This window comes from Prionailurus bengalensis, chromosome A1 (genome assembly GCF_016509475.1).
Source record: "Prionailurus bengalensis isolate Pbe53 chromosome A1, Fcat_Pben_1.1_paternal_pri, whole genome shotgun sequence".
Classification (NCBI taxonomy): Eukaryota; Metazoa; Chordata; class Mammalia; order Carnivora; family Felidae; genus Prionailurus; species Prionailurus bengalensis.
The window spans coordinates 47860886-47885449 of NC_057343.1; the positions used below are offsets into that span (position 1 = coordinate 47860886).

The 24564-nt window shown below is 36.8% G+C and overlaps 1 protein-coding gene and 1 pseudogene across 1 annotated transcript in view; one reads left to right on the forward strand and one right to left on the reverse strand.

Annotated features, from left to right (window-relative positions):
* The window catches only part of PIBF1 (progesterone immunomodulatory binding factor 1), a 209735-nt gene extending 199460 nt beyond the window's left edge, over positions 1–10275 (forward strand). Inside the window, exons 17-18 of the mRNA XM_043580403.1 lie at positions 516–689; positions 9980–10275. Of these exons, the coding sequence (XP_043436338.1) occupies positions 516–689; positions 9980–10030 (225 nt within the window). The 3' untranslated portion in view covers positions 10031–10275. The remainder of the gene's footprint in view (positions 1–515; positions 690–9979) is intronic.
* On the reverse strand, positions 3959–4107 carry LOC122496926 (annotated as a pseudogene).
* Positions 10276–24564: the final 14289 nt, after the last annotated feature.

A 24564-nucleotide genomic window follows, 5' to 3' on the forward strand; every position in this document is an offset into this window, starting at 1 on the left:
ACTGGTGATTAGTAGGCAAGAAAAAAAGTTTTGCATTCTTTTTCCTTTACCTTCTTCATATAAGGCATCAAAAGGAAATGGGATAATTGAAGAGGCAGAAGAGAAAAACTTAAGTACCTAACTCATCTACTCACCAAACAGGTATAGAAAAACTGCAGTGGAACATGGCAATGTAAGCGGTTCCCAAATTTGTCTGTTAGAATCACTTGGCGAGCTTTAGAAAATTCCAAAGCTGAGGCCATATCCCAGCCCAGTTACTCACAATCTCTGGGGGAGTGGGGCACAGGAATCAATAGTTTTTGAAGTGCCACAGGTTTTTCCAATATGCAGAAATATCAGGAACCCACTAGAGTATGGAATTACCGATTTATCACTCACTATACTAAAAATATTGATACTAATCGATTATTATGTGCATCATTGTACATGGGCATGTTATGTTTTAACATCAGTCATGATTAGTCTGCTTGCTAAAATCATTCTTGCCATTATGTTCTATCTTCATTTATCAACAGGAATTGGCGGCAATGAAACAGATTGTCACCAATATGCGCAGTAAGCGTTCTGAGGACCAGTTACTTCTTACTAAAACAGAAGCAAAAAATATGACAGAAGATCATAAATCAAAGATTTTAAATGTGCCTAGAGAACATGAAGACAATATATTTATACCCAAACCAACACTCTTTGTAAGTACAATCGAAATTAACTTAGAATTTTAATATCTCTGATTTTCATAAATATATTTTAAATTTCTTGCCTCTTATTCATATTGGTTTTAAACTACTTTTAATCGTTTTATTAAAAGGCCTCGAGAGAGCTGTATTAATCCCGCTTCTGAATGTATGTGTTACCTACCTTACAGCTGATAGTGGGGTTTTATATTTTTAGTTAATATATTAGACTTGCCCAGAAATTAGCCTTAATGTAGCATTTACCTCCTTCAGCCTCCAGGACTTCTAGGGGAATCAGGAAGACATTTTGTATAATTTTTTAATTTATTTAAGAATAAAAAGGAATGCAGAATATCACCTGCCCCCTCTTATTTGTAAATTAGTATATTTTGCTCTAAGAGGTTCTTCGTAAAGTATAAAACCAATCATATTAATATAAACTGAAATACATTATTAGGTAGAAATGTACAGGCACAGAAATCATTCAGAGAACAAAAAATCAGAAAACTTTGGATTGATAATACAGAAAATACTGAAAATGGTGTTTTAACAAATAAAAATAAGAATAAAAAGACAACAGAATCAAACAGGATTAACATTATTAAATATTACACTTCAACATCATTTCCCATCCTTTAATTTCTCAGAAGAAATGTGATTTTTACCATCGGAACAGAAACTAAAAACCAGACAGATTTCTGTATGATATTCTGATTTAGTGAGTCCCCAGAATTTCATTTTTTAAAACTTAAAACTAGATGATTGTAAGAATTAGTCAAGTATAGGAGTTTCTGATCTAAGCTACTTCTGTATACATTCAGATAATGCTCAAGATCAATGAGATCTGGTGATTACTTGGTGCAACATCCTTTTAAAAAAAAATGACAGAGTTACAATTTAGACAAAATAAGGGATAATTACTGTAAGGATTCATGTGGCAGTAATGGAGGCTGTGCTAACAGGAGAGAGAAAACAGGAAGCCTAGATTGACCAGCCAGGAAACGAGACAGCTATACGGATTTCCGGATTTCCGCAGCTGTGTCCTGGGATCTTTTCCTCTGGTAGCACACCAGCTTCTCTTTGTTTCTCTCCCAATTTCTGCTTACTCATAGTTTCCACTTCCTCATCAACTTGCACTTGGCCCCTTGTCTTGAGACATGTTTCCTTCTCAGATCTACTCTGTTATAACCTAGTTCTCTCTGTAAGTTCCAAAAACAAGAATCTGATTGGTGCAACTTATTTTTGTTGGGTAATACCCCTTTGTGGTGAGACTTGTTAAGGTTATTAGTCAGCCTATTGAATGGCCACTCGTACTAGTGAGCAGGGATCACATGGTACCAAATAAAGCTGCCTACAGCTATTTATTCCAAAGCACCGTGGCTCCGAAAGTGGGCTAAGATTATGGCAGACGATATGATATGTCTATTATATTATAATCTATAAGAAAAGAACAAACTGACTGCATAGATGTTGATGGGAAAAGTAAGGTCAGATGAAAACCACGAGGTACAGCCAAATAGTTAAAGCCTATCACGCCCTCTGATCTGCTTTTCTGACCCTTCTCTGTTCCAAGCAATGAACTATTCCTTCTAACCCTGATCTCCTATATTTCTCACTTTGGATGATAACTGATTCTGATATCTTGACTGTACCCATTGTATAATTAACAGTAAAATTTCTCCAGTACCTCAAAATAAGGTTATGCAATGAGAACAAAATTAAGAAGATTCAAAATATAAAGTATTAATTGGGTGAGTTTTATTTCCTTCTTTTTCCCTATCTGTGTTTTCTAGGGGGGTTATGATAAACTTAATTTCTTTTATAATAAGGGAAAAATTGTCAGAAGTATAGCTCAGGGGTGCCTGGCTGACTCAGTCCATAAAGCATATAACTCTTGATCTCAGGGCCATGAGTTTAAAACAAAAACAAAAACAAGGTATGACCTCAGCTATACCCTAATGAAAACTGAAAGCTAATACTGTAAACCAGTCGCATCAAGGCCTTGTGCTAATGCAAAATTGTTCACGTGAATTGACTGGGTAACTGGGAGCAAACCATTTAAACACTCTGAGCTGGTTCTTGTCTGTAAAATTAGGGAGGAGATCATATGAGATGAAGTCTGGACATTTTTTTTTTTAATGTTTATTTATTTTGAGAGAGAGAATGTGAACAGGGGAGAGGGGCAGAGAGAGAGGGAGAGAGAGAATTTTAACCAGGCTCCATACCCAGTGTGGAGCCTGACATGGGGCTCAAACTCACAAACCGTGAGATCTTGACCTGAGCCAAAACCAGGAGTCGGACACTGAACCGACTAAGCCACTTGGGCACCCCTGGACATCTTGTATACCAACATGCTATGATTCTTTTTTGGCATTATAATTTTTACAGTTTCTATTTGAATATTTTTAATTTTCCATACCAATATTTTTCTTGTATCTTCTCTGATATTGTTAATAAGGAATTTATGATGCAAATATTTGAAAATAAGTTTTAATTATTTAATAATCTTAGTTTTATAGCAAAAATGGAAATGTTTCTTTCTTTTAATGTTTACTTATCTAATTTGATAGAGAACATGCACACACACACACGGGAGGGGCAAAGAGGAAATCCCAGGCAGGCTCTGTGTGGAGCTGACGTGGGGCTCGATCTCACATACTGTAAGATCATGACCTGAGCTGAAATCAAGAGTCGGATGCTTACCTGACTGAGCCACCCAAGCGGCCCATAAAATTGGAAACATTTCTTTTTTCTTTTTTAATTTTTTTTAATGTTTATTTATTTTTGACAGAGAGACACAGTGTGAGCAGGGGAGGGGCAGAGAGAGAGGGAGACACAGAATCTGAAGCAGGCTCCAGGCTCTAGGCTCTGAGCTGTCCACACAGAGCCCAAAGTGTGGCTCAAACTCATGAACCGTGAGATCATGACCTGAGCCGAAGTGGGACACTTGACTGACTGAGCCATCCAGGTGTCCTCAAAAATGGAAACATTTCTAACTTGCTTCTAGATCCTTTGGCTGAAATTATTTGCTATTGGTATTTTTCCCTGATACCAGATTTAATGCTGGATAGATGGATGGATGTGTGTTCATACACGCATATTTTTGTATGAGGAAAACACACAAAACTACTTTTGCCTGGGCAATGGGATGGAGGTACAGCTGTGATACAGAAGAGAAGGAAGAATAAGAGCTTGCAACATTTTTCTTTGTATGCTATTATATTCAAATGAATGTTTTGCAGTGCTCACGTGATACATAAGAAGACAGCCCCAAAAGGTGCATTTTATGGACAAGTGCTGGCCATCGAAATCGCAGATATGGCAAAGTTGTTTTTCAGGCATTTAATGCACTAACAAAGACTAGACTGAACCACAGAATGTAAATGCTTTAAGGATAGTACACTTGATCTTAGCCAAAAGGCCGAGAAGCAATAAATGCTTTAAGGATAGGAGCTGTGTTTCCATTGCCTTGCACAGCTCATGAACAGAGCTGATACTCTCAAATATTTGCTCATTGAGGACTTAAAAACAAACAAACAAACAAAAAAAAACGGTTATGTGCCTTCCTGATTTACTTATCTTCTTTGCTGTTAAAACTCTACTGGGTGGGAAACTTCAGTGTTAAAACTAAAAGGACAGGGAGAGTGAAAGAGGCAGCTCCCAAGTCTGTGGTTAGTCCCCACACTGTGGTTAGTGCCACTTCTGCAACAGGCGGCACCATTTCAGTCCCTGTCATTCACAAACACCCCATTCATTCCCACTAATCATCTACTTGCTCTCTCAATGTAGCTTTTAGCTGTGCTACCCCTTTTCTCTAGCCTTACCTATCTCCTTTCTAGAAGAAAACTGGAGCTATTCTAATCCTCTTTGAAGCAACTTTCTTTTTTCCTTCCAGAGACGCACGGGACTACCTTTTGCTAGTTTTCTGCTACCGTCCTTTTCCAAACCAGCATCTTTACTCAGGATTCATATCATTGTCACTATTTTCTCAATAAAAATGCAGATATGAGCAATCCTGTTCTTAGTCTTTTCTCCACACGGATTGTAAGCATTGAAACAATAAAGAGCCTTAGGCTCTAGGGAGGGCAGGGAACATAATAAGAATGGGTAGCACCAGGGGCACCTGGGTGGCTCAGTCAGTTAAGCGTCCGACTTTGGCTCAGTTTATGATCTCACGGTTCATGAGTTTGAGTCCCACATCAGGCTCTGCACCGATAGTTTGGAACCTGACTGGGATTCTCTCTCCTTCTCTGTGCCCCTCCCCCACTCACTCTCTATTTCTCTCTCTTTCTGTCTCTCTCAAAATAAATAAATAACTTAAAAAAAAAAATGGGTAGCACCAGTACATAGTGTATGAAGTTTCCAAATTATGAGTTTGTGGTAGGGTTCAGATCTTAACTTAGATTGGTTATCTCAATGGCTAGCATCTGCTGAATGGTAAGGTAAGTTTATATAATTTATACATAATGCTTATATGAGCACATGACTCTCTCCGTAGAAGTGATTTAGAAGGCTACATGTGGTCACCTGGAAGACAAAAAAAATGTTCGAATAAGTACAATTCAGTTCAACAAGTTCATCCTGACTATATGCAAGAACCCATGCTTAACATTATAGAAGATTTGATCATTTTGATACAGATGAAATCGGGTGGACTACTTTAAAGTAAAGAAAATACTAAGTTCTATGGGAATTTAAAAAAAAGAATAGATACTGTGATGTTGATGGGTTCCCGCAGAAAGTGTTTGAGGTTGGCCTTGAAGAATGTCTAAGATTTTGACAGGTGACAGGTAGGGTTAGAGAGAGAAATTCCAAAGGCCGAAAAAGTACAGTATTGACAAAGTATTTTCAAATTTGTGCTCCTTTCCATATTTAATATTAAGATGTCTATTACATGTTTTTTTATACCTTGACTTTATTCCTTTCTTACTACATTCTTGTCCCTCACTTCAGTCACTTCATGATCCATTAACACTTTCCTTAGGACAAAAGAGAAATAAAAGTAGATAGGATATACCTAGAGTAGTCAGAGTCATAGAGGCAGAAAGGGGAACGGTGGCTGCCAGGGACTGGGGGGAGTGAGGAGTTATTGTTTAATGGGGACAGAGTTTCAGTTACACAAGGTGAATGGATGGTGGTGATAGTCACACAACAACATGAATATACTTAATACTACTGACCTGTACGCTTAAAAATGATAACGATGTTATGTGTATTTTGCCACAGTTTAAAATTGTTTCTAGGTATATAGGTTATAAAAACAATTTTTCTCCTCATTCATCAAAAGTGAGTTTAGCAGTTATTTATAAAATAGTAATTGAGTGAATGCAACATTTACATTTCAAAAAATATAACTTTTGGGGTCATCTGACTGGCTCAGTCAGTAGAGTGTGCGACCCTTGATGTCAGGGTCATGAGTTCAAACCCCACACTGGGCATGGAGCCTACGTAATCAAAAAAATTAAAAAGTAACTTTTTGATTCTAACATTGTGAATTCTAATGGCAGCTTCTTCCTGTTGTACTTTAGCTGGTAAGGTAATTTTGAAGTCAGGAATTTCTTTGTGAACATGGAAGGAGGGTGGTGAAGGTTGAACGATCTGGGGAATCTCTCATTTGGTTGGTAAGAAAGCCAGGTCTGCTGCCTAGATAGACTCACTTAAATTGGGCCCTGCCTGTGAAGACTCTAAATATTTATTTCTGTGATTCCAAGATTATATCTTTTTTGGAAAACAAAGTAATGATATGTAATAGACATCATCTTTTTTTTTTTTCCTTTAGAAAAGTGGCACTGGTTGAGCACTAATAGATTCTTAGTTTCTAGCTCTTTTTCTAGATTCCAGGAATAATCTACCAGGTGTATTATGCCTGCATTATCATCATTCTTTCTTATTTTAAATACTTTCTCAATCTGTTGTAATCTCCAAGTAACATACTAATTTTTTTGAGATAGCATGAGCAGCAGAGGAGCAGAGAGAGAGAGACTCCCAAGCAGGTTCCACACTGTCTGTGCAGAGCACAGATGCAGGGCTTGAACTCACCAACCATGAGGTCATGACCTGAGCTGAAATCAAGAGTCAGACTTTTAATCTGCTTAATAGACTGAGCCACCCAAGCCCCCCAGAGTAATATACTGATGTTTTAGTTGACTGCTTCTCCGTGACAGTAGGTACCTATCTTATCAGTTATTTATCTCCAGACTCACATTGTAGTGGTAGATTACTCCTGATAGGTTTCCAGTTAATCCTGTCATTTGTGTGTAGCACAGCCCTCTGAGCTCTCCCTACGTCTGGAGTATAGCTTACTTTAGCGTTTGTTAACACTCTACTCATAATCCAAAATTTTCACTGATTTGTATGGTTTCTTTATAAAATTGCAAATATAATTAGCCTAAACCAGCACATAAGAATTAAAGCTGTGTTCCATATACACATAGAAAAAAGATTTCATGTAATGGAAACTGTGAGAGATCAAATATCTCGAAAGTCAATTTATAAAGAGGAAAAGCCACTAATGCCTGGAAAGAGGTACATTTGATTATGGCAAATCTACTTCATTAGCACATCTGTTAAAAGGAAGTACTGATGGGGAGGGGATGGAAGGGACTTGGTCTGCAGTGGACCAGACAGATAAAAGGAGTCAGGAAAACTGTCTACTACTGAAATTCTTATATTGTCCTTTTTGGGTCTTAAGATTCCTTTTCAATATCAAGAGTTTTATTTACTTTCTTCCCATACACACATAGTAGTAATATTTTTTGTATCAGTTGATTGAAAAAAACACAGGTGTACAAATTATCTACCCTTTGCTATAAGCTGTAGCTTAGTCTACAGAAGCCGCTTAGAGATTTTTTTTGTCAAGGAGCCACAGTTAAAAAAAAAAAAACAAAACAAAACAGTTCACATTGTGACTTAGTGACCGTCACACACTTTGTCAAAACAGAATTTGCCCCAGCTGTGGCACGTACTCTGACCTTTTCTATTCTAGTCTGTTGGGGTTTTTTTAAGTGGATTTTATTTTTGCATATCTGAATTCCTCCTGTAAAGCATTTAAAGCTAAATGAGGTATTTAAAATATTTTTAATTTTTTAATTTTTATTCTCTTTTTCTTGGAGTGAGAGGGGGCACAAGTGAGCAAGGGGCAGAGAAAGAGAGAATCCCAGAAGGGGCAGAAAGAGAGGAAGAGAGAGAGAGAAGCGGGGCTCACCCAGTGTGGGACTTGAACTCACAAACTGTGAGATCACGCCCTGAGCCTAAGTCAGACGCTTAATCGACTGAGCCACCCCAGTGCTCCAACAATTGTATTTCTTATTACCAGTTAATAAACTAGCATTCTGATTCTTTTGGATTTAGTTGGCATCTGCCACATTTTTTTTTTTTTTTTTTTGCTTTTGCTTTTAAAGATCTTATTTTTTTTTAAGTAATCTCTACACCCAACATGTGTCTTGAACTCACAACCCTGACATCAGGAGTCACATGCTCTACCAACTGAACTCACCAGGTACCCCAGCCTCTGCCACTTTTTAAATCTCTTAGCAGATAGCACCTGCCCTTCCCTATGATTTCCTGATTTGGCCATGGAAGCTTCTTTCACCTTTTTTTTTTTTTTTTAAATATTGTGCATTGTATTCTTCTTTTCTTTTGATGTTTTTTATTTATTTATTTTTGAAAGAGAGAGCATGCAAGAGAGCTGGAGAGGGGCAGAGAAAGAGGGGGACAGAGGATCCGAAGTTGGCTATTTGAAGTTGGCTCTTTGCTGAGAGCAGAGAGCCCAATGTGGGCTCGAACTCGAGGACTGGAGATCATGACCGGAGCCAACATCAGATACTTAACCAACTGAGCCATCCAGGATCCCCTTATTCTTTTTTTTTTTTTTTTTAGTAGGCTCCATGGCCAACGTGGGGCTTGAACTCAAGACCCTGAGATCAAGAGTTACATGCTCTACCAACTGAGCCAGCCAGGAACCCCTCTTTCACCTTTAGTACTAAGGACTTTGAACTTTGTTTTAATGAAGGAAATACTGAAGTGTTTTAATACAGATTTACATTTTAGAAAGCTAAGGTTAGAAGGATTGTGGACAATTAATTGAACACAAGAGAGAGCCAAATCAGAATTAGGAGGTCATACAGGAATTAAGCTAGAAACAATGACGGCCCAGTGAGGTCAAGATAGGAACAGAATAAGTTAAAAAGGTATTCAATAAAAGTTAAGTTTTAGCCTGTTTATAATGGGTGTAGTCAGTGAAAAGGAGAAATCTAGGATGAAGAGGAATCAAATATTTCTGGTTTCAATGATTGAGCAAAGTATGATACTGTTCACCAAGACAGAGACGATGGAGGGATGGGGGAGTTCATTTTGACAGACTGAATTTTAGTCACCTGTAGGAACCATCCTGTGAAAGTGTCTATAGCTCATTAGAGCCACAGTGTAAAACGGGGGTGGAGGAGGGTCCACCGATTTATTTGGTGGTCATTGAACCTGGCCAATGGCATAGATAAGGTCAAGAGGAGTTGATCATTGATGTCACTTCCAACATTGTGTACATCTGCTATGGAACATAAAACAATATAAAAAAGATAAAATCATAAGCTATCATACTAATCTATGTGCCTACACATATGTATACATATATGTATCTATATTTAGGAATATGGTCCTTCTTACTTTGAAGCAGATCTAAGTGGGAAAGAAGTACACTGTATACTTATTGTAATATTGTATAAAATAGGATGTTTTGATCGGAATCAGTGCCTTATGTATACAGGGTTCTGAGTGCTTTATTCTGTAACGGTCAACCTCCCTTGCTTTTTTGTTACTACTCTGTACAGCCAGACACTTTTTAGATTGAAACAATTGAGCAGTAAAGCTTAAGAAGTACTCTGGCAAATACTTTGCAATTCAGAAGCTCAAAGTACAGTGATTTGGCCCCACTAATCCTTCAGTAAATATCCATTGAGTGGATAAATACCCATATATAGATGCATAAGACAAATGAAAAGAGCCATGTCCTTGATTTTTTGTAATTCTCTTTGAAAATAAAATCAATTCATAAATACTTACCTATGTGTGTGTTATGTACAAGCCTTGAGCCAGAAAACACAGATGTGTGTTTTTTCTACAGACCTACCAGATGAGAAATTATTTCTGAACCTTTGCCTTTGAGTATCCTTCCGAATTAAGAAAAGCAATTATTTCCTGCAATTTTACACACAAAGCCCCAGTATATATAGGTACTTGGTTCTCTGAATGGCCTCTCTTATTTTCCTTATAAGCATTTTACTTGATTTTTGTTTTTTTGTTTTTAACAGACCAAAAAAGAAGCACCTGAGTGGTCTAAGAAACAAAAGATGAAGACCTAGTGTTTTGGATGGATTTGCTGTATCATTATTTACTTCTGAAGTTCTTTCTCTGATGAGCAAAAAGTTTATCTTAATCATGGACTTGACATTTTTTTTTTTAATAACCAAAGCTTATTTTAACCAAATGTTAAATTAAGAGATTTCAGCCCAAGAATCAAAATGTATAACGTGCAGACAGTAGTCCACTTTGTATTTGGTTTTATCTATTGTGTTACAAAATAAATATCATATACTCTTATGATTTACATTTTGGAGCTTTTTTCTAAATATATAAATACTAGGCTTAAATGTCATAGCACAAATACCAAGACACATTACGTTTTTAAAATTAAGAATCATTTGTGAAATCTATTAGAAGACACTTCAAATGCCCAGTGACGGTGGTCAAATATCATGTAGGCGAATATGAATTGCCGACTATTTCTTTGGGCTCTGTTTTTCCTTATAATATGATCATTAATCAATAAAGTCTAGTAGAAAATCTGTTACTCCGTTGGTCAAGTAAGAATTTGGTAGAAAGTCTCTTGGTACATTGGTCTAAACAGTGCTGATTCAGATGCAGTATGGACCCCATTTCTAGTCAGTGAGAAAAAAAATGATGAATAATACTTTCTCTTTTTCTTGATACAAAATATGTCCCATTTCTCATTCAAGAGATAAGACGTAAAGAAGAAGGGGAAGGAGGGAAATAGTGAAAGAAAAGAAAAATATGTTTTTATAAATCAGGTTTTCTCAACCAGTGTTGAACATAGTGGCTGGATAATTCTTCGTTCCGGGTGGAGTTGGTGGGGGCAGTTCTCTGCATTGTGAGATGTTCAGCAGCATCTCTGGCCTCCGCCACTAGATGACAGTAGCACCACCACCCCCAGTTGTGTTAAGCAGAACCGTCTCTGTCCTGGGGGTAGCAAAGTCCCTCCCTATTTCCTAGTGAGGAACCAGTGATACGGAAGTTGATTTCTGTAGATGTGAAACACAAGTACCATCTGTTCAATGTGTTCTTTGAAAATCACAATAGTGCAGACTGTTAGGTGAGTGAGAGAACAGAAAAAGCCTTTGATGATAGTATATACTTACAAATCTATCATCGGCCTGAAGACCCTAATCTCATCTCCCCTCTTTGTTTCATTTAGTTAAACATCTTCTAATATACTACTTTCTGCAACAAAGGTTTGTGAATATGACCTTTCTTAGGCGTGCATGTAAAATCCAGAGTACTTACATGATTCATTAAAACTAAATTCGTAGACATAATTTGTTTCCTTCTAAAATGATAGAAAATGTCTTATGTTCAATTCTAATTATTAATCTAAAAGCATTTTATAATTTATTTTAGTCAATCCATTATTATATGATATTTTAATATAAAGGGATACTGATTGATTACCCAAGTTAAAGTAATGATGCGATGGCACAAAAACAGACACTCAGATCAATGGAACCGAATAGAAAACCGAGAAATGGGCCCACAAACGAATGGCCAGCTAATCTTTGACAAAGCAGGAAAGAATATCCAATGAAATAAAGACAGTCTCTTCAGCAAGTGATGCTGGCAAGACTGGACAGTGACATGCAGAAGAATGAGCTTGGACCACTTTCTTAAACCATTCGCAAAAATAAACTCAAAATGGATGAAAGACTTCAACTTTTTCTAAATATATAAATATATTTTATAAATATATAAATATATAATATTTATATTATTATAAATATAAATATACATATATATATGTAAGACAGGAAGCCATCAAAATCTTCGAGGAGAAAGCAGGCAAAAACCTCTTTGATCTTGCCCACAGCAACTTCTTACTCAACACACCTCTGGAGGCAAGAAAAACAGGAGTAAAAATGAACTGTTGGGACCTCATCAAAATAAAAAGCTTCTGCACAGCGAAGGAAAGAATCAGCAAACTGAAAGGCAACTGGCAGAATGGGAGAAGGTATTTGCAAACGACATATCAGATAAAGGGTTAGTATCCAAAATCTAAAGAACTTCTCAAACTCACCACCCAAAAAATAAATATTCCAGTGAAGAAATGGGCAAAAGACATGAATAGACCCTTCTCCAAAGAAGACATCCAGATGGCCAGCCAACACATGAAAAAATGCTCAACATCATTCATCATCAGGAAAATACAAATCAAAACCACAATGAGATATCACCTCACACCTGTCAGAATGGCTAACAGTAACAATTCAGGCAGCAACAGGTGTTGGCAAGGATGCCGAGAAAGAGGATCTCTTTTGTACTGCTGGTGGGAATGCAAATTGGTGCAGCCACTCTGGAAAACAGAATGGAGGTTCCTCAGAAAATTAAAAAAAGAACTACCCTACAACCCAGCAATTGCACTACTAGGTATTTATCCAAGGGATACAGGTGTGCTGTTTGAAGGGACACATGCACCCCAATATTTATTACAGCACTGTCAACAATAGCCAAAGTATGGAAAGAGCCCAAATGTCCATCGATGGATGAATGGATAAAGAAGATGTATATATATACAATGGAGTATTACTCAGCAATCAAAAAGAATGAAATCTTGCCATTTTCAACTACGTGGATGGAACTAGAGGGTATTATGTCAAGCGAAATTAGAGAAAGACCAATATCATATGACTTCACTCATATGAGGACTTTAAGAGACAAAACAGATGAACATAAGGGAACAGAAGCAAAAATAAAAATGGAGGGGGACAAAACATAAGAGACTCTTAAATATGGAAAACAAACAAAGGGTTACGGGGAGGGGCTGTGGGAGAGGGGATGGGCTAAATGGGTAAGGGGCATTAAGGAATCTACTCCTGAAATCATTGTTGCACTATACGATAGCTAACTTGAATGTAAATTTAAAAAATAAATAAATAAGTAAATAATAAAATCAAAGCTGTATAGGAAAAAATAAATGGTTAAAAATGTTTTAAAAAATAAACAAATAATAAAGTAGTGATGTGAACAAGGGCACAGAAGTAGGAAAATTAGGAGCTCATTTAAGAAATAGAAACTGCAGTGATGAAGAAATTGAGGAAGTCTTTCTGTCTCCAGATCCTTAATATTCTTCCCTCTTTCTTTCCTTTCATTACTAGATATAATTCCTTGGGGAAGAAAAGTTCCTAGTATCATTTCTTACCATAATATCTATTAATAAATCTCAGGGTTAGAATGTTTTGTTTTTTATTGAATTATATTTGACATACTATAATTTTTAGTTTCAGATGCACAACATAGGGAGTTGATATTTTTATACATTATGAAATGACCACCACAATAGGTCTAGTTACCCTATGTCACCAAAGTTATTACAATGTTATTGACTATATTCCTTAGTTGTACATTATATCCCCATGACTTATATTATTGTATAACTTGAAGATTGTACCTCTTAATCCCTATTACCTATTTCACCCATTCCTTAACTTCCTGCTTGATTGTGATATGAAAGCTTCTTGGAAGACCTTTGTGGATTTCTAATTCAGATGCCACTCCTATCAGAAAGTCTTATCTGTTCTGCCATAATAATCTGTATTAAATTCTCTGTACTTTATCTATCTTTAATTCTGCCTACCATGTTTTATAATAATTGTTTATGCTTGTCCATTTCCTTGAAGGCAAGAATTATTTCTTAGGCTTTTTTGGTCCTCGGTAATTTAGCACTGTGCCTTGAACTTAAATAGGAAATGTTTATTTGATGAATTTGAGCAGAGATGAGATACAGTGATGTAAATTTTTATTTTACTAGTGTCTTAAAAACTAGAGGTTTTTTTTTTTTAGTATCATGAAATCTATTGTAGCTCATTTCTTAATGTCACTACAACCCTTGCCTTTTCTCCAAATTTCTAGACCTTCACTTCTTCACTTTTTCCTCCTTACCATTTCTTTATTATTATTATTATTATTATTATGGTAAAAAACACATAACAAAATTTTTAATGTACAGTTTTTTTAATGTACATTTAATTTTTAAATGTACAGTTCAGTAGTATTGACTCTATTCACATAGTTGTACAGCAAACCTCCAGACTTTCTCATCTCTCAAATCTGAAATACTCATTAAACAGCCTCTCATTTCCCCTTTTTCCCTCCCCAGCAACCCACCATACTTCTGTTTCTATGAATTTGACTACTTTAGATTTCATATAAGTGGAATCATACAGTATTTGTCTTTTTATGACTGGCTTATTACACGCAGCAAAATGTCCTCAAGGTTCATCCACATTGTAGCATATGTCAAAATTTCCTTATTTATTGCTGAATAATATTCTACTGTTTGTATATAACACAGTTTTTTTTTAATCCATTTATCCCTTGATGGACATCTGGGTTGCTTTCACCTCTTGACTATTACAAATCTCCTTATTTCCTAACTTTATCATAATCCTTTCCTGGCTTTGGCATTTTCTTATTAAAACGTAAATAAAACAAAATTAGCATAAGATTCTTTTTTTTCCTGGTAAATGTTTTATGAAACGTTGCCCAAATGTAAGAGTAATGGCTACCATTATCAAGCTCATTCTGTCAGCCAGTTGCTGTGTTACATGCTTTCTATTCCTTAATTTACTTAATCTAAACAGTAACTTTGCCAAGTAAGCATTATCTTCATTTTTAAAATGAAGAAACTAAGACTCAGAGTAACTTAATGGCCCAAGATCAGACACGTAATAAATAGAAGTGGATCTGAACCAAGACTGTCTAATTCTAATGGCCATGCTCTTTCCAGTATACTCTACTGCTTCTCATGCCTCACTCCCTATCCCCACCCCCACCCCAGTGGGACAGAAAGGAGGGGGAAAAATCTTGATTTATCAGCTTTCTTTGGAGGGAAAAAAAAAATGGATAAGATGTAGCATAGCTGAATTTTTATTCAAGAAAAATTTATAGGTATCGGATCTATTCCTAAAGATAATGTTCCAGTGTTAAAGGATTCTGACACTAAGGAATTCCGTGTTCTCACAGTTCTTACTAAGTTAATAGTATATAATAAGCTTTTCAGAACCAACTAAATCATCCATGCATTAATTAATTCATGCATTCATTCGACAAACGTGAAACACTTAAAATGTGTAAGGCATTCAAACTTTGAAGTGTTTGTTCTCTTCCTTTTCCAAAGGGCTTTGAAAAAGAATTCTATGATGTCTCAAACACCAGAGAAGAGATTTTATCTTATCCTCAATGTAAGAATTTCTGAAAAGAACTATCACCCAGTGACCATGAGTACTCCAAATTCACCATATTATACTGACAGTGGTTAGAAAGTTTAAAGCAGGATTCCCAACCCCTTAGAGAAGGTTGAAGCTATTAATGAGTCAGATTCCCTTTCATTCATTCTAAGATCTTGCGAAGCTAAGAATATGCAAAAAAGGGGGCAGGGAAAATAATTTATTTTAATGTTACTTAGTTTAGAAAGTAATTAGTACTATAAATGCTTCAAAGAAAGATTTCCTGAGGCTTAGAGGTCACCAGACAAAGCTCGGCGGCTAGCTATCAAGAGTCCTCACTAGGTATCGTTTCTTTTGGTTGATTTACAACAGTCCATAGTCCAGGCCTCAGCTCTACAGGCTCAGAAACTTAATTTTATTACTTAAGGTACTGAAGGTGACATCTTTCAAGAGTATGCCCCCACTCACTGGTGTATTAATCATGTATTTTGAGCAAGAAGTAAAACTATTCTACAGAATACAACTCCATGATCGGCACAGATGGAACATTCCCTATTTTCCCTTGGCTTCTGCAATACTGTAAACTCATCATTTTCCTCCTTCCTCCTCTTTTAGCTGATCATGAAACACGAGAACATTTCAGTTTCTTTTTCCCCTTAAATCTTTTTCCTGTTCTGTATTGAATCTCTTGATAATTTCTACTCCCTGGCTTTAGTTACTATATGCCAATATTCCCAAATGTATATCTCTAGGTCAAACTGTTTCTTTTAACACCTGACTACTTGATGTGTCTACTTGGATGTCCCATTGTGACCTCAAACCTAACTTGAACCAAAACAAAACAAAAACAAAAAACCAAAACAAAACTGAACTCACCAAGTTTCTTTTCCAGTCCCTCAATAAATGGTACCACCATCTATGTACTCTAAATGGCTCATAGCATGATTGTAGGAGTCATTCTAGACCCTTCTCTTATTAACTCCCAAGCACCCAGCCTTGTTGATCTGCCTCATAAATATTTCCCCTTTTTAAAAAAATTTTGATTATGAGAATTTCCAAGTAAACAAAAGGGCAGCATAAACATTGGCAGGGCAGCGGGGGGAGACAGATATGCTGTTTGTGGTAATGGTTTCGTGAGTGTTTACGGTTTATAAAATTGTACATTTTTTTAAATGTGCAGTTTATTATATGTCAGTTGTACCTTAAAAATGTTTGAAAAGAAAAGGAGGAAATCACTACTTAGTAACCCCTAATGAAATAAATGATTCGGGCATCAATCACCAGTGAATGCTGAAGCAATGAGATACAAGGATAATAGGGAACTTTACATCAGGCCATAATCACCTAAATTTTCTGATCAACCTTATTATCACTAAAAGTGGGGCAAGCAGAAATTATGTGCCTCTTGATGTGATATAATGTGAAATATAAAACAATACCTATGCAGTATCCTTGGGAAAAACAAACTTACCCTGAATCAAATCAAGTCTTCAGATCTAACTTCAATCTAAAGGCAAAGCAAGAAATAGATCAAGCTGAATAACACTATGAAGAAGGAACTGACTAAATCCAGAATGTAGGACGTTATGGGTATTGGAATGTTCAATGTTTCCAGGCCTTATTTGTAGCCTCTTTGATAGAGCTGTGAAATTAACGTTCTTAAATGGAGGGGGGAAATCATAAGCTCCTATTGATACATCCAATCTAAGTTAAGATTTTTGTAGAGATTTCAACTTCTTGATTTTTATATTTTGTATTTCATTTACTGTTTATGAATTTCTGTCACCAACTTAATTCAAGCCCTTATGTCCTCTTCCCTAAATTATATCAGTAGTATTCTACCTGATCTCCATAAATCTACTCATGCCTCTCTCCAAACCATTCTCCACAGAACAATCTTTTCTTTTTTTATACGACAATTTTTATTTAAAGTTTAATCTACAGTTTATATAAGTACTTATAAGTCATGAACTTGAAAAACAGAACAAAATGCAACTGAGGTAGAAGTTAAGAGCACAGTGCCATGTTTCAGTAAATTTAATTCAAAATTGTAAATGACCAGATAGATGAGCCTTGATTTTTACTAAACCCATGTTAAATATTGATTGAAATAAACAAACAAACAAACAAATAAATAAATAAACAAATAATAAATATTGATTTCATATAAGATAGAGAATAATTTTATTTTTCATTTAATGCAATCATGGCAATTTTAATCATAATATTGTACATCATTGGCAATTTTTAAAATTCTTAACTATGTTGATCATAATGTAACACTTATTTCTCAATAGTTGCCAAAGGTATTTCACTTGCTACCTTCACAGACTAGAAGTTCAGAACTATGTTTTTTGTTTTTGTTTTTGTTTTTGTTTTTGTTTTTGATTTGTACTAGCAAAATGAGTTTGTTCTGGAATAGCAGATAAATTGTGACTTGGAACTAGAAAACTATGGTGAACCATAAGCAAGTTCCCAGAATTAACTTTAAAAACTACTGTATAAGGGGTTATTTTTTAATATAAAGAACTTACACAACTCAACACCAATAATAATAATAATAATAATAATAATAATGCAATTAAAAATCAGGCAAAGGACCCAAATAGACATTTTTCCAAAAAAAAAAAAAAGACATAAGATGGCCAACAGACACATGAAAAGATGCTCAACACTTCTCATCATCAGGGAAATGCAAATCAAAACCACAATGAGATGTCACCTCACACATGTCAGAATGGCAGTCATCAAAAAAACAAGAAATAACAACTGTTGGTGAGATTGTAGAGAAATGGGAACCATCATGCACTGTTGGTGGGAATATAAATTGGTGCAACAACCGTGGGAAATGGTATGGCAGCTCTTTAAAAGTAGAAATACCAAAGAATTAATTTAATTTAATTAATAATTTAATTAATTAAGGGACACCTGGGTGGCTCAGTCAGTTAAGCACACAACTTCAGCTCAGGTCATGATCTCACGGTTCGTGGGTTTGAGCCCCATGTGCTGGCAGCTCAGAACCTGGAGCCTGCTTCAGATTCTGTGCCTCCCTGTTTCTCTGTCCCATCCCCACTCATGTTCTATCTCTCAAAAGGAAATAAATGTTAAAAAAAAAAAAAAAAGTAAAAACTTAATTAATTTAAAATAGAAATACCATTTGATTCAGTAACTCCACTACTGGGTTTTTACCCCCCAAAAAACAAAAATTCTAATTAGAATAGATATATGAACCCCTATGTTTATTGCAGAATTATTTAAAATAGCCAAGATATGAAAGCAACCCAAGTGTCCATTGATAAATGAATGGATAAAGATGTGGTATATACATAACAAGGGAATACTACTCAGCCATAAAAAGAAATGAAATCTTGCCATTTGCAACAACATGGATGGACCTAGGGGGTATTATGCTAAGTGAAATAAGTCAGACAGAGAAAGGCAAATACCATATGATTTCTCTTATATGTCGAATATAAAAAGCAAAACAAGTGAACCAACACAGAAACAGACTTTTACATACAAGGAACAAACTAGTAGTTGCCAGAGGTGAGGTAGGTTGGGGTATGGGCAAAATAGATGAAGGGGATTAAGAGGTACACATTTCCAGTTATGAAATTAGTAAATCATGGCAAGGAAAAGTTCAGCAAAGGGAATATAGTTACAATTATAATAACATTGTATGGTGACAGATGTTGAGCATTGAGTAATGAACAGAATTGTCAACTCACCATGTTGTATGCCGGAAACTAATATAACATTGTATGCAAATTATACTTCAATAATAAATAAAAATCAAATTAAAAAGATTGCTGTGTTGGCATAATATTAAGGTAAATGCTTCTAAACAGATGGACAAAAACATGTATTTCATTACCCCCACTCTATAGATCCCCAAAGTATCCTAAATTTAGCCAGTGTTTTTAGTTATTGTAGTAGAAGTATGTTATGCTTCCTTTATTTTCAAGGAGAATATAGTTTAGATGAGAAAAATCTTCATACATCTTTTAAACAAATTTTTGATACATTATTTTGTCTTTTGGGCTTTACTTTTATTTTTCTTATTTTATAGTTGAGCACTTTCCGATTCAAAAACATAACACTACCTAATACATTTAATTCTGTGACTAATGAAACAGGCTCTAAACTGTAAGAAGCAGTTTAGAATCTAACATATTGCCCCGAATGGAATGAGATGGAGTAGAATAAAAATGACTGTCCTCTTAACCCAGATACAATATAAAATGTTTCTTTTCTTCTAATAATGGAAATGCTTATATATCACTTATGGGGGGGGGGGTTAAGCTCTAAACATTTTAAATCATTCAATTCCACAGCACATAATATAACAGTTGTTTCTATTGCTGACAACTTCATAAAAACTAATAACGTGTAGTTTCAAGCATAGAAAAAGAGTGAAAGTATAGGAATTTTTTTTTTCTAAAATGCCCTGTCCTGTGGAATAAATGGATTCAGAGCAGAGAAAAAAAAATTAATTGCAATTTTGTCCTTCAAATAATCAAAACGTAAGCCCCCAAAGATGAGGATAAATCGTAGAAGCTGATCAAAAAACTTGAGTATCAGCTTTGCCGTTTTAGGGAAACGTTTCGAACACCTTTCAGTTAATTTATCATTATAGTTTCCTTCCTAGTAAAGCCAGGGATGGTGGGAGGACTGTTTGTCGTGACTTCTAAATATTTGTAAAACCTCGTATTATACTATTACTGTTTATTTATTATACACTATAATTTTACTCTATCACCCTGTACTTAGCATGTTGATTCGTAAAACCTCGGCCTGGTCTTTGACACGTTGTCTGTAATTGTAAAAAACAGGAACAGAAGTTTACCCTCTTAGGGAACGGTGTGCTCGTGAATGTTTAACAAGCGGCTTCCAGGAAAAAAAGACCCAGATCTGGTAAGACCAGATTTCCATGGTGAGATGCCATAAATACCTCCCCCGTGGCCAGCATCAAACCACGACCGTGGCTCTGGGCACAGGTGCCTGCGGAGCTGCTTGGCGGAAGCTGATGGGTTGGAACCCACACACTCCTGGGGCCCTGAGAGCGCAGCTCTGCGCGCGCCTTCCAACTCCTCTTGAGCTACTCCTTACGTTACTCTTACTTTTTACAGTTCCTTAGACTCCGCGGCTCTTTCTTTTCTCAGGGTTTTCACCACAGGCTTCTTCCTCCGCCTGGAAAACCGCACCCTCCTTTCCGGTTAGATCTCCGGCTTCCCATGCTCTCGCACTACCGGAGAACTGGGATCATGATACAAAATGGTTTGGGTTCTGTGTTAATGTAGTTCTTTAAACAAAAGTTTTCCAAACCACTGCCCTAGACAACACTAGGATGGGCACTGCCAGCGGATTCTCATTTTCTAGGTCTCCGATCGCCAGTCCTGACCCCACCCCGGCCATTGTAGGCTAATTTCTTCCCTCAGGTTACGGTCCAGTCCTTCCGTTCTGGGGGCCCGTGAACCTGCCTTCCAGTTGCATATCTGCTCTAACGCAGGAAATGGTGAGTCTATCGTTTCCCCGGCAGAGGACTACTTTATTCTCATGTGCCGCGATACCTCCCCTCCGTAGCAGCCACACAGATTATTTCATTTCTGTTGTTGAATGTTCCTGTTGTAATGTGATTTCGAAGTCCTCGTTCAGACTTCGAATGTTTCAACATCCCTCGTAAAAAAGAAGAGTGTACCTCATATCTTACCTGTGTCATTTTTTTAGTGTTTATTTATTTTTGAGAGACAGAGTGTGAGCGGGGGAGGGGCAGAGAGAGAGAGGGAGACACAGAAGCTGAAGCAGGTTCCACGCTCTGCTGGATCCCACCAACTAGGAGATCATGACCTGGGTTGAAATTGGATGCCCAACCGACTGAGCCACGCAGGTGCCTCTTACCTATGTCGCTTAATACAATGGAAATGTGAGTCATTTTAGTCATCTTAGAAACATTGTCTTTATTTTTTTTAAGAGAATATTTTTAATGTTTATTTTGAGACCGAGAACGTGTGCAGGCATGAATGGGGGATGGAGAGAGAGAGAGAGAGAGAGAGAGAGAGAGAGAGAGAATCCCAAGCAGGCTTCGCACTGTCAGCGCAGAACCTGTTGTGAGGCTTGAACTCACCAACCGTGACATCAAGCCCTGAGGCAAAATCAAGAATCCATTGCTTAACCAACAGAGCCACTCAGGCATCCCAACACTGTCTTTAAGTGATAGGATTTATTTATATCACTGTTATATATTTCCACTGACATCATTTTCAAGAAAGTACTATGAGATTCTCCATGGTCATATACTTATTAAGTCTTCTCTCTCTCCCTCCATTCCTTCTTCCCTCCTTTATCTTGCCTTTCTTTTACAACAAAACAAAACAAAACAAAACAAAAAAACAACAAAAAAAAAAACTTTCTGGGGCGCCTGAGTGGCTCAGTTGGTTAAGCGTCTGACTTGGGCTCAGGTCATGATCTCATGGTTTGTGGGTTGGAGCCCCGTATCAGGCGGTCTTTGTGCTGACAGTTCAGAGCCTGGAGCCTGCTTCGGATTCTGTGCATCCCTCTCTCTCTGCCCCTCTCCTGCCCACACTCTGTCTCTCTCTCTCTCAAAAATAAACATTAAAAAAAAATTAAAATTAAAAGAAGCTTTCTTCTTTTAATTTCCTTTAGTTAATATTGGTACCTGAATGAGAATGAGTCTGCTTTTGTATCTTCTTTGATCTGTTTTTGTATCTTCTTTGACCTGTTGTATCAGGTATTTATTGAATATGTATTTTCTATATCTAATCACACTTGATTCTCTGTTTAGTAACTATAGGACAATGAAAACATTTACTGAGAATCTAAAATTAAATACCTATCCCCTAAACCTTAAAAGTTCGTAGCATTTGTAATTCCTTAAACACCATCTGTTAGTGCTTTTAGTAAGCAAGTTGTTAATTTATATAGCAGAAATGTCACTAACATTAAAGAATTGTGCTCTAAAATGTGTTTAGACATTCTAAACTACTGATGACTTCTCTCTCATTACTCTCCTCACTTATCTGCAGTACTGCACCCACAGTCATAAATCTTCTGCCTCTTTTACTTCCAGTTCCTTCCATTTATTTCTGATATGATCATCTTGATTTACTGTTATTGGTATGATTGGATCGTCATTACTGATTACTTACTTGTACAGTTCCAGGATCATACTACCTGCTCTGTAAAATGTTACTTCCACTTTTATTTTCTTACTTCTAGTATTCTATAAATTGTAAAAAGCGCTTTTCCTCAAGATGCTTTTCCTTGGAGCTACTACAAAGTTATCATCCTAAGGACCTGGAACAAATAATAAAAACCTGTATCTAATTCCAGTTACCTTTGGTGACTATGCTATGCCCATTAGAGAAAACGCTAGGAAGGTAAAGAACTTCCCGGCATAGTCACTGGTATCCTCAGAGCTTAGAACAACGCCTTACACATGCTGAATGGTTAATAAAGGATGGTTGAATCAATGAATCTGGGGACAGGGAGGGAGGACACCCATGTCTTTCCTTGTGTGGCACTGAATGCCCACAAATATGTATGTATTTCTTTTTTTTCTAACATTTTATTTTTAAGTAATCTTGACATCCATCGCGGGGCTTGGATTCACAACCCCTTGGGGGTGAAGAGCTGCGTGTTCTACTGACTGAGCCAGCCAGGTGCCCCAAATATATATGTATTTTAATTAGTTGTAGACTTAACAGGTCCAGTTTTCCATCCAGGATCAAGGTGTATGCATTGATCAAAATAAATTGTATGGCCAAAGACACCACATCTCCATGTGGGATCTTCAGTCACAAGTTCTTTATGTACCTGTTGTTTCAATAAAGGTGAAATAAAATTTAGCATGTGATTATTCTAGCAACTATTCATGCAGACGGGTGAATTGAGTATTAAAGAAAAAACACGGGGCACCTGGGTGGCTCAGTCAGTTGAGCGTCCAACTTTGGCTCAGGTCATGATCTCACGGTTTATGAGTTCAAGCCCCGCATCGGGCTCTGTGCTGACATCTCGGAGCCTGGAGCCTGTTTCAGATTCTGCATCTCCCTCTCTCTCTATTCCTCTCCTGCTTGTGCTCTGTCTCCCTCTCTCAAAAATAAAAACATTTTAAAAAGTTTGTTTTTTAAAATTTTTTTTTAACGTTTTTATTTATTTTTGAGACAGAGAGAGACAGAGCATGAACAGGGGAGGGTCAGCGAGAGGGAGACACAGAATCCGAAACAGGCTCCAGGCTCTGAGCGGTCAGCACAGAGCCCGATGCAGGGCTCGAACTCACGGACCGCGAGATCATGACCTGAGCCGAAGTCGGCTGCCCAACCGACTGAGCCACCCAGGCGCCCCAAAAGTTTGTTTGTTTTTTTAAAGCATACTTATTTGTTTTGATTTTATAGGATCAGGAGTAAGTGGTTTCAGCAGAACTGTACAGATGTTGATATGATTTTCTTTGACCTCACAAATAGTCTTGAATTTAATTTTTAAATACAAAGTTCTTTTTTAACCTATTCAAAATGTAGACTCCTTAAATTCCTATTTTGAAGCTTAGGGTTCATTTCCTTCCTTGTCACATACACAATGGCCCCTCTGTATTCCATGTCTGTTTTCTTTTATTTAGAGCAATATCTGAAATTCTTATTTCTTTTATTTGTTCATAGGCTGTCCCTCCTAAATAGGACATACATACCATGAAAGCAGACCATCTTATCTGACCCTACCATATCCCCAGCACATAAAAATTGCTCCTGGAAATTGCGTTGAAGGGTATGAAGAAAGGAAGGAAAGAAGGAAAATGGCACTTGTTTTCTGATTTTTTTTTTTCATATTGAATTTTGGTTTAAAAAAATGCCTTAGTCCAAATACCATAGACTGAGTGGCCTACAAATATCAGAAATTTATTTCTCCATTCTGACTGCTACGTGGTCCAAGATCAAGGCACAAAAAATTCAATGTCTGGTGAAGTTCTACCTCTTGGTTCCTGGGTAGCTGTGTCTTATTGCTGTGTCTTCACCTGCAGAAGGCGTTAGGGAGCTCTCTGGGGTCTGTTTTATAAAGGCACTAACCATATTCATGAGATCTTGACCCTCATGACCTAGTCACCTCCTCAAAGTGCCACCTCTAAATACCACCAGCCCATTGGGAATTAGATTTGAACATATGAATTCTGGGGGAAAACAAACAGCTGTAGCAGGAAAAAAATTTTTTTAAGTTTATTTATTTTTGAAAGAGAGAGAGAAACAGAGAGAAAGAGAGAGAGAGAGCAAGTGGGGGGTCAGGGGCAGAGAGAGAGGGAGACTGAGAATCCCAAGCAGGCTCTGTGCTGTTAGCAGATGCAGGCTTGAACTCATGAACTGTGAGATCATGACCTG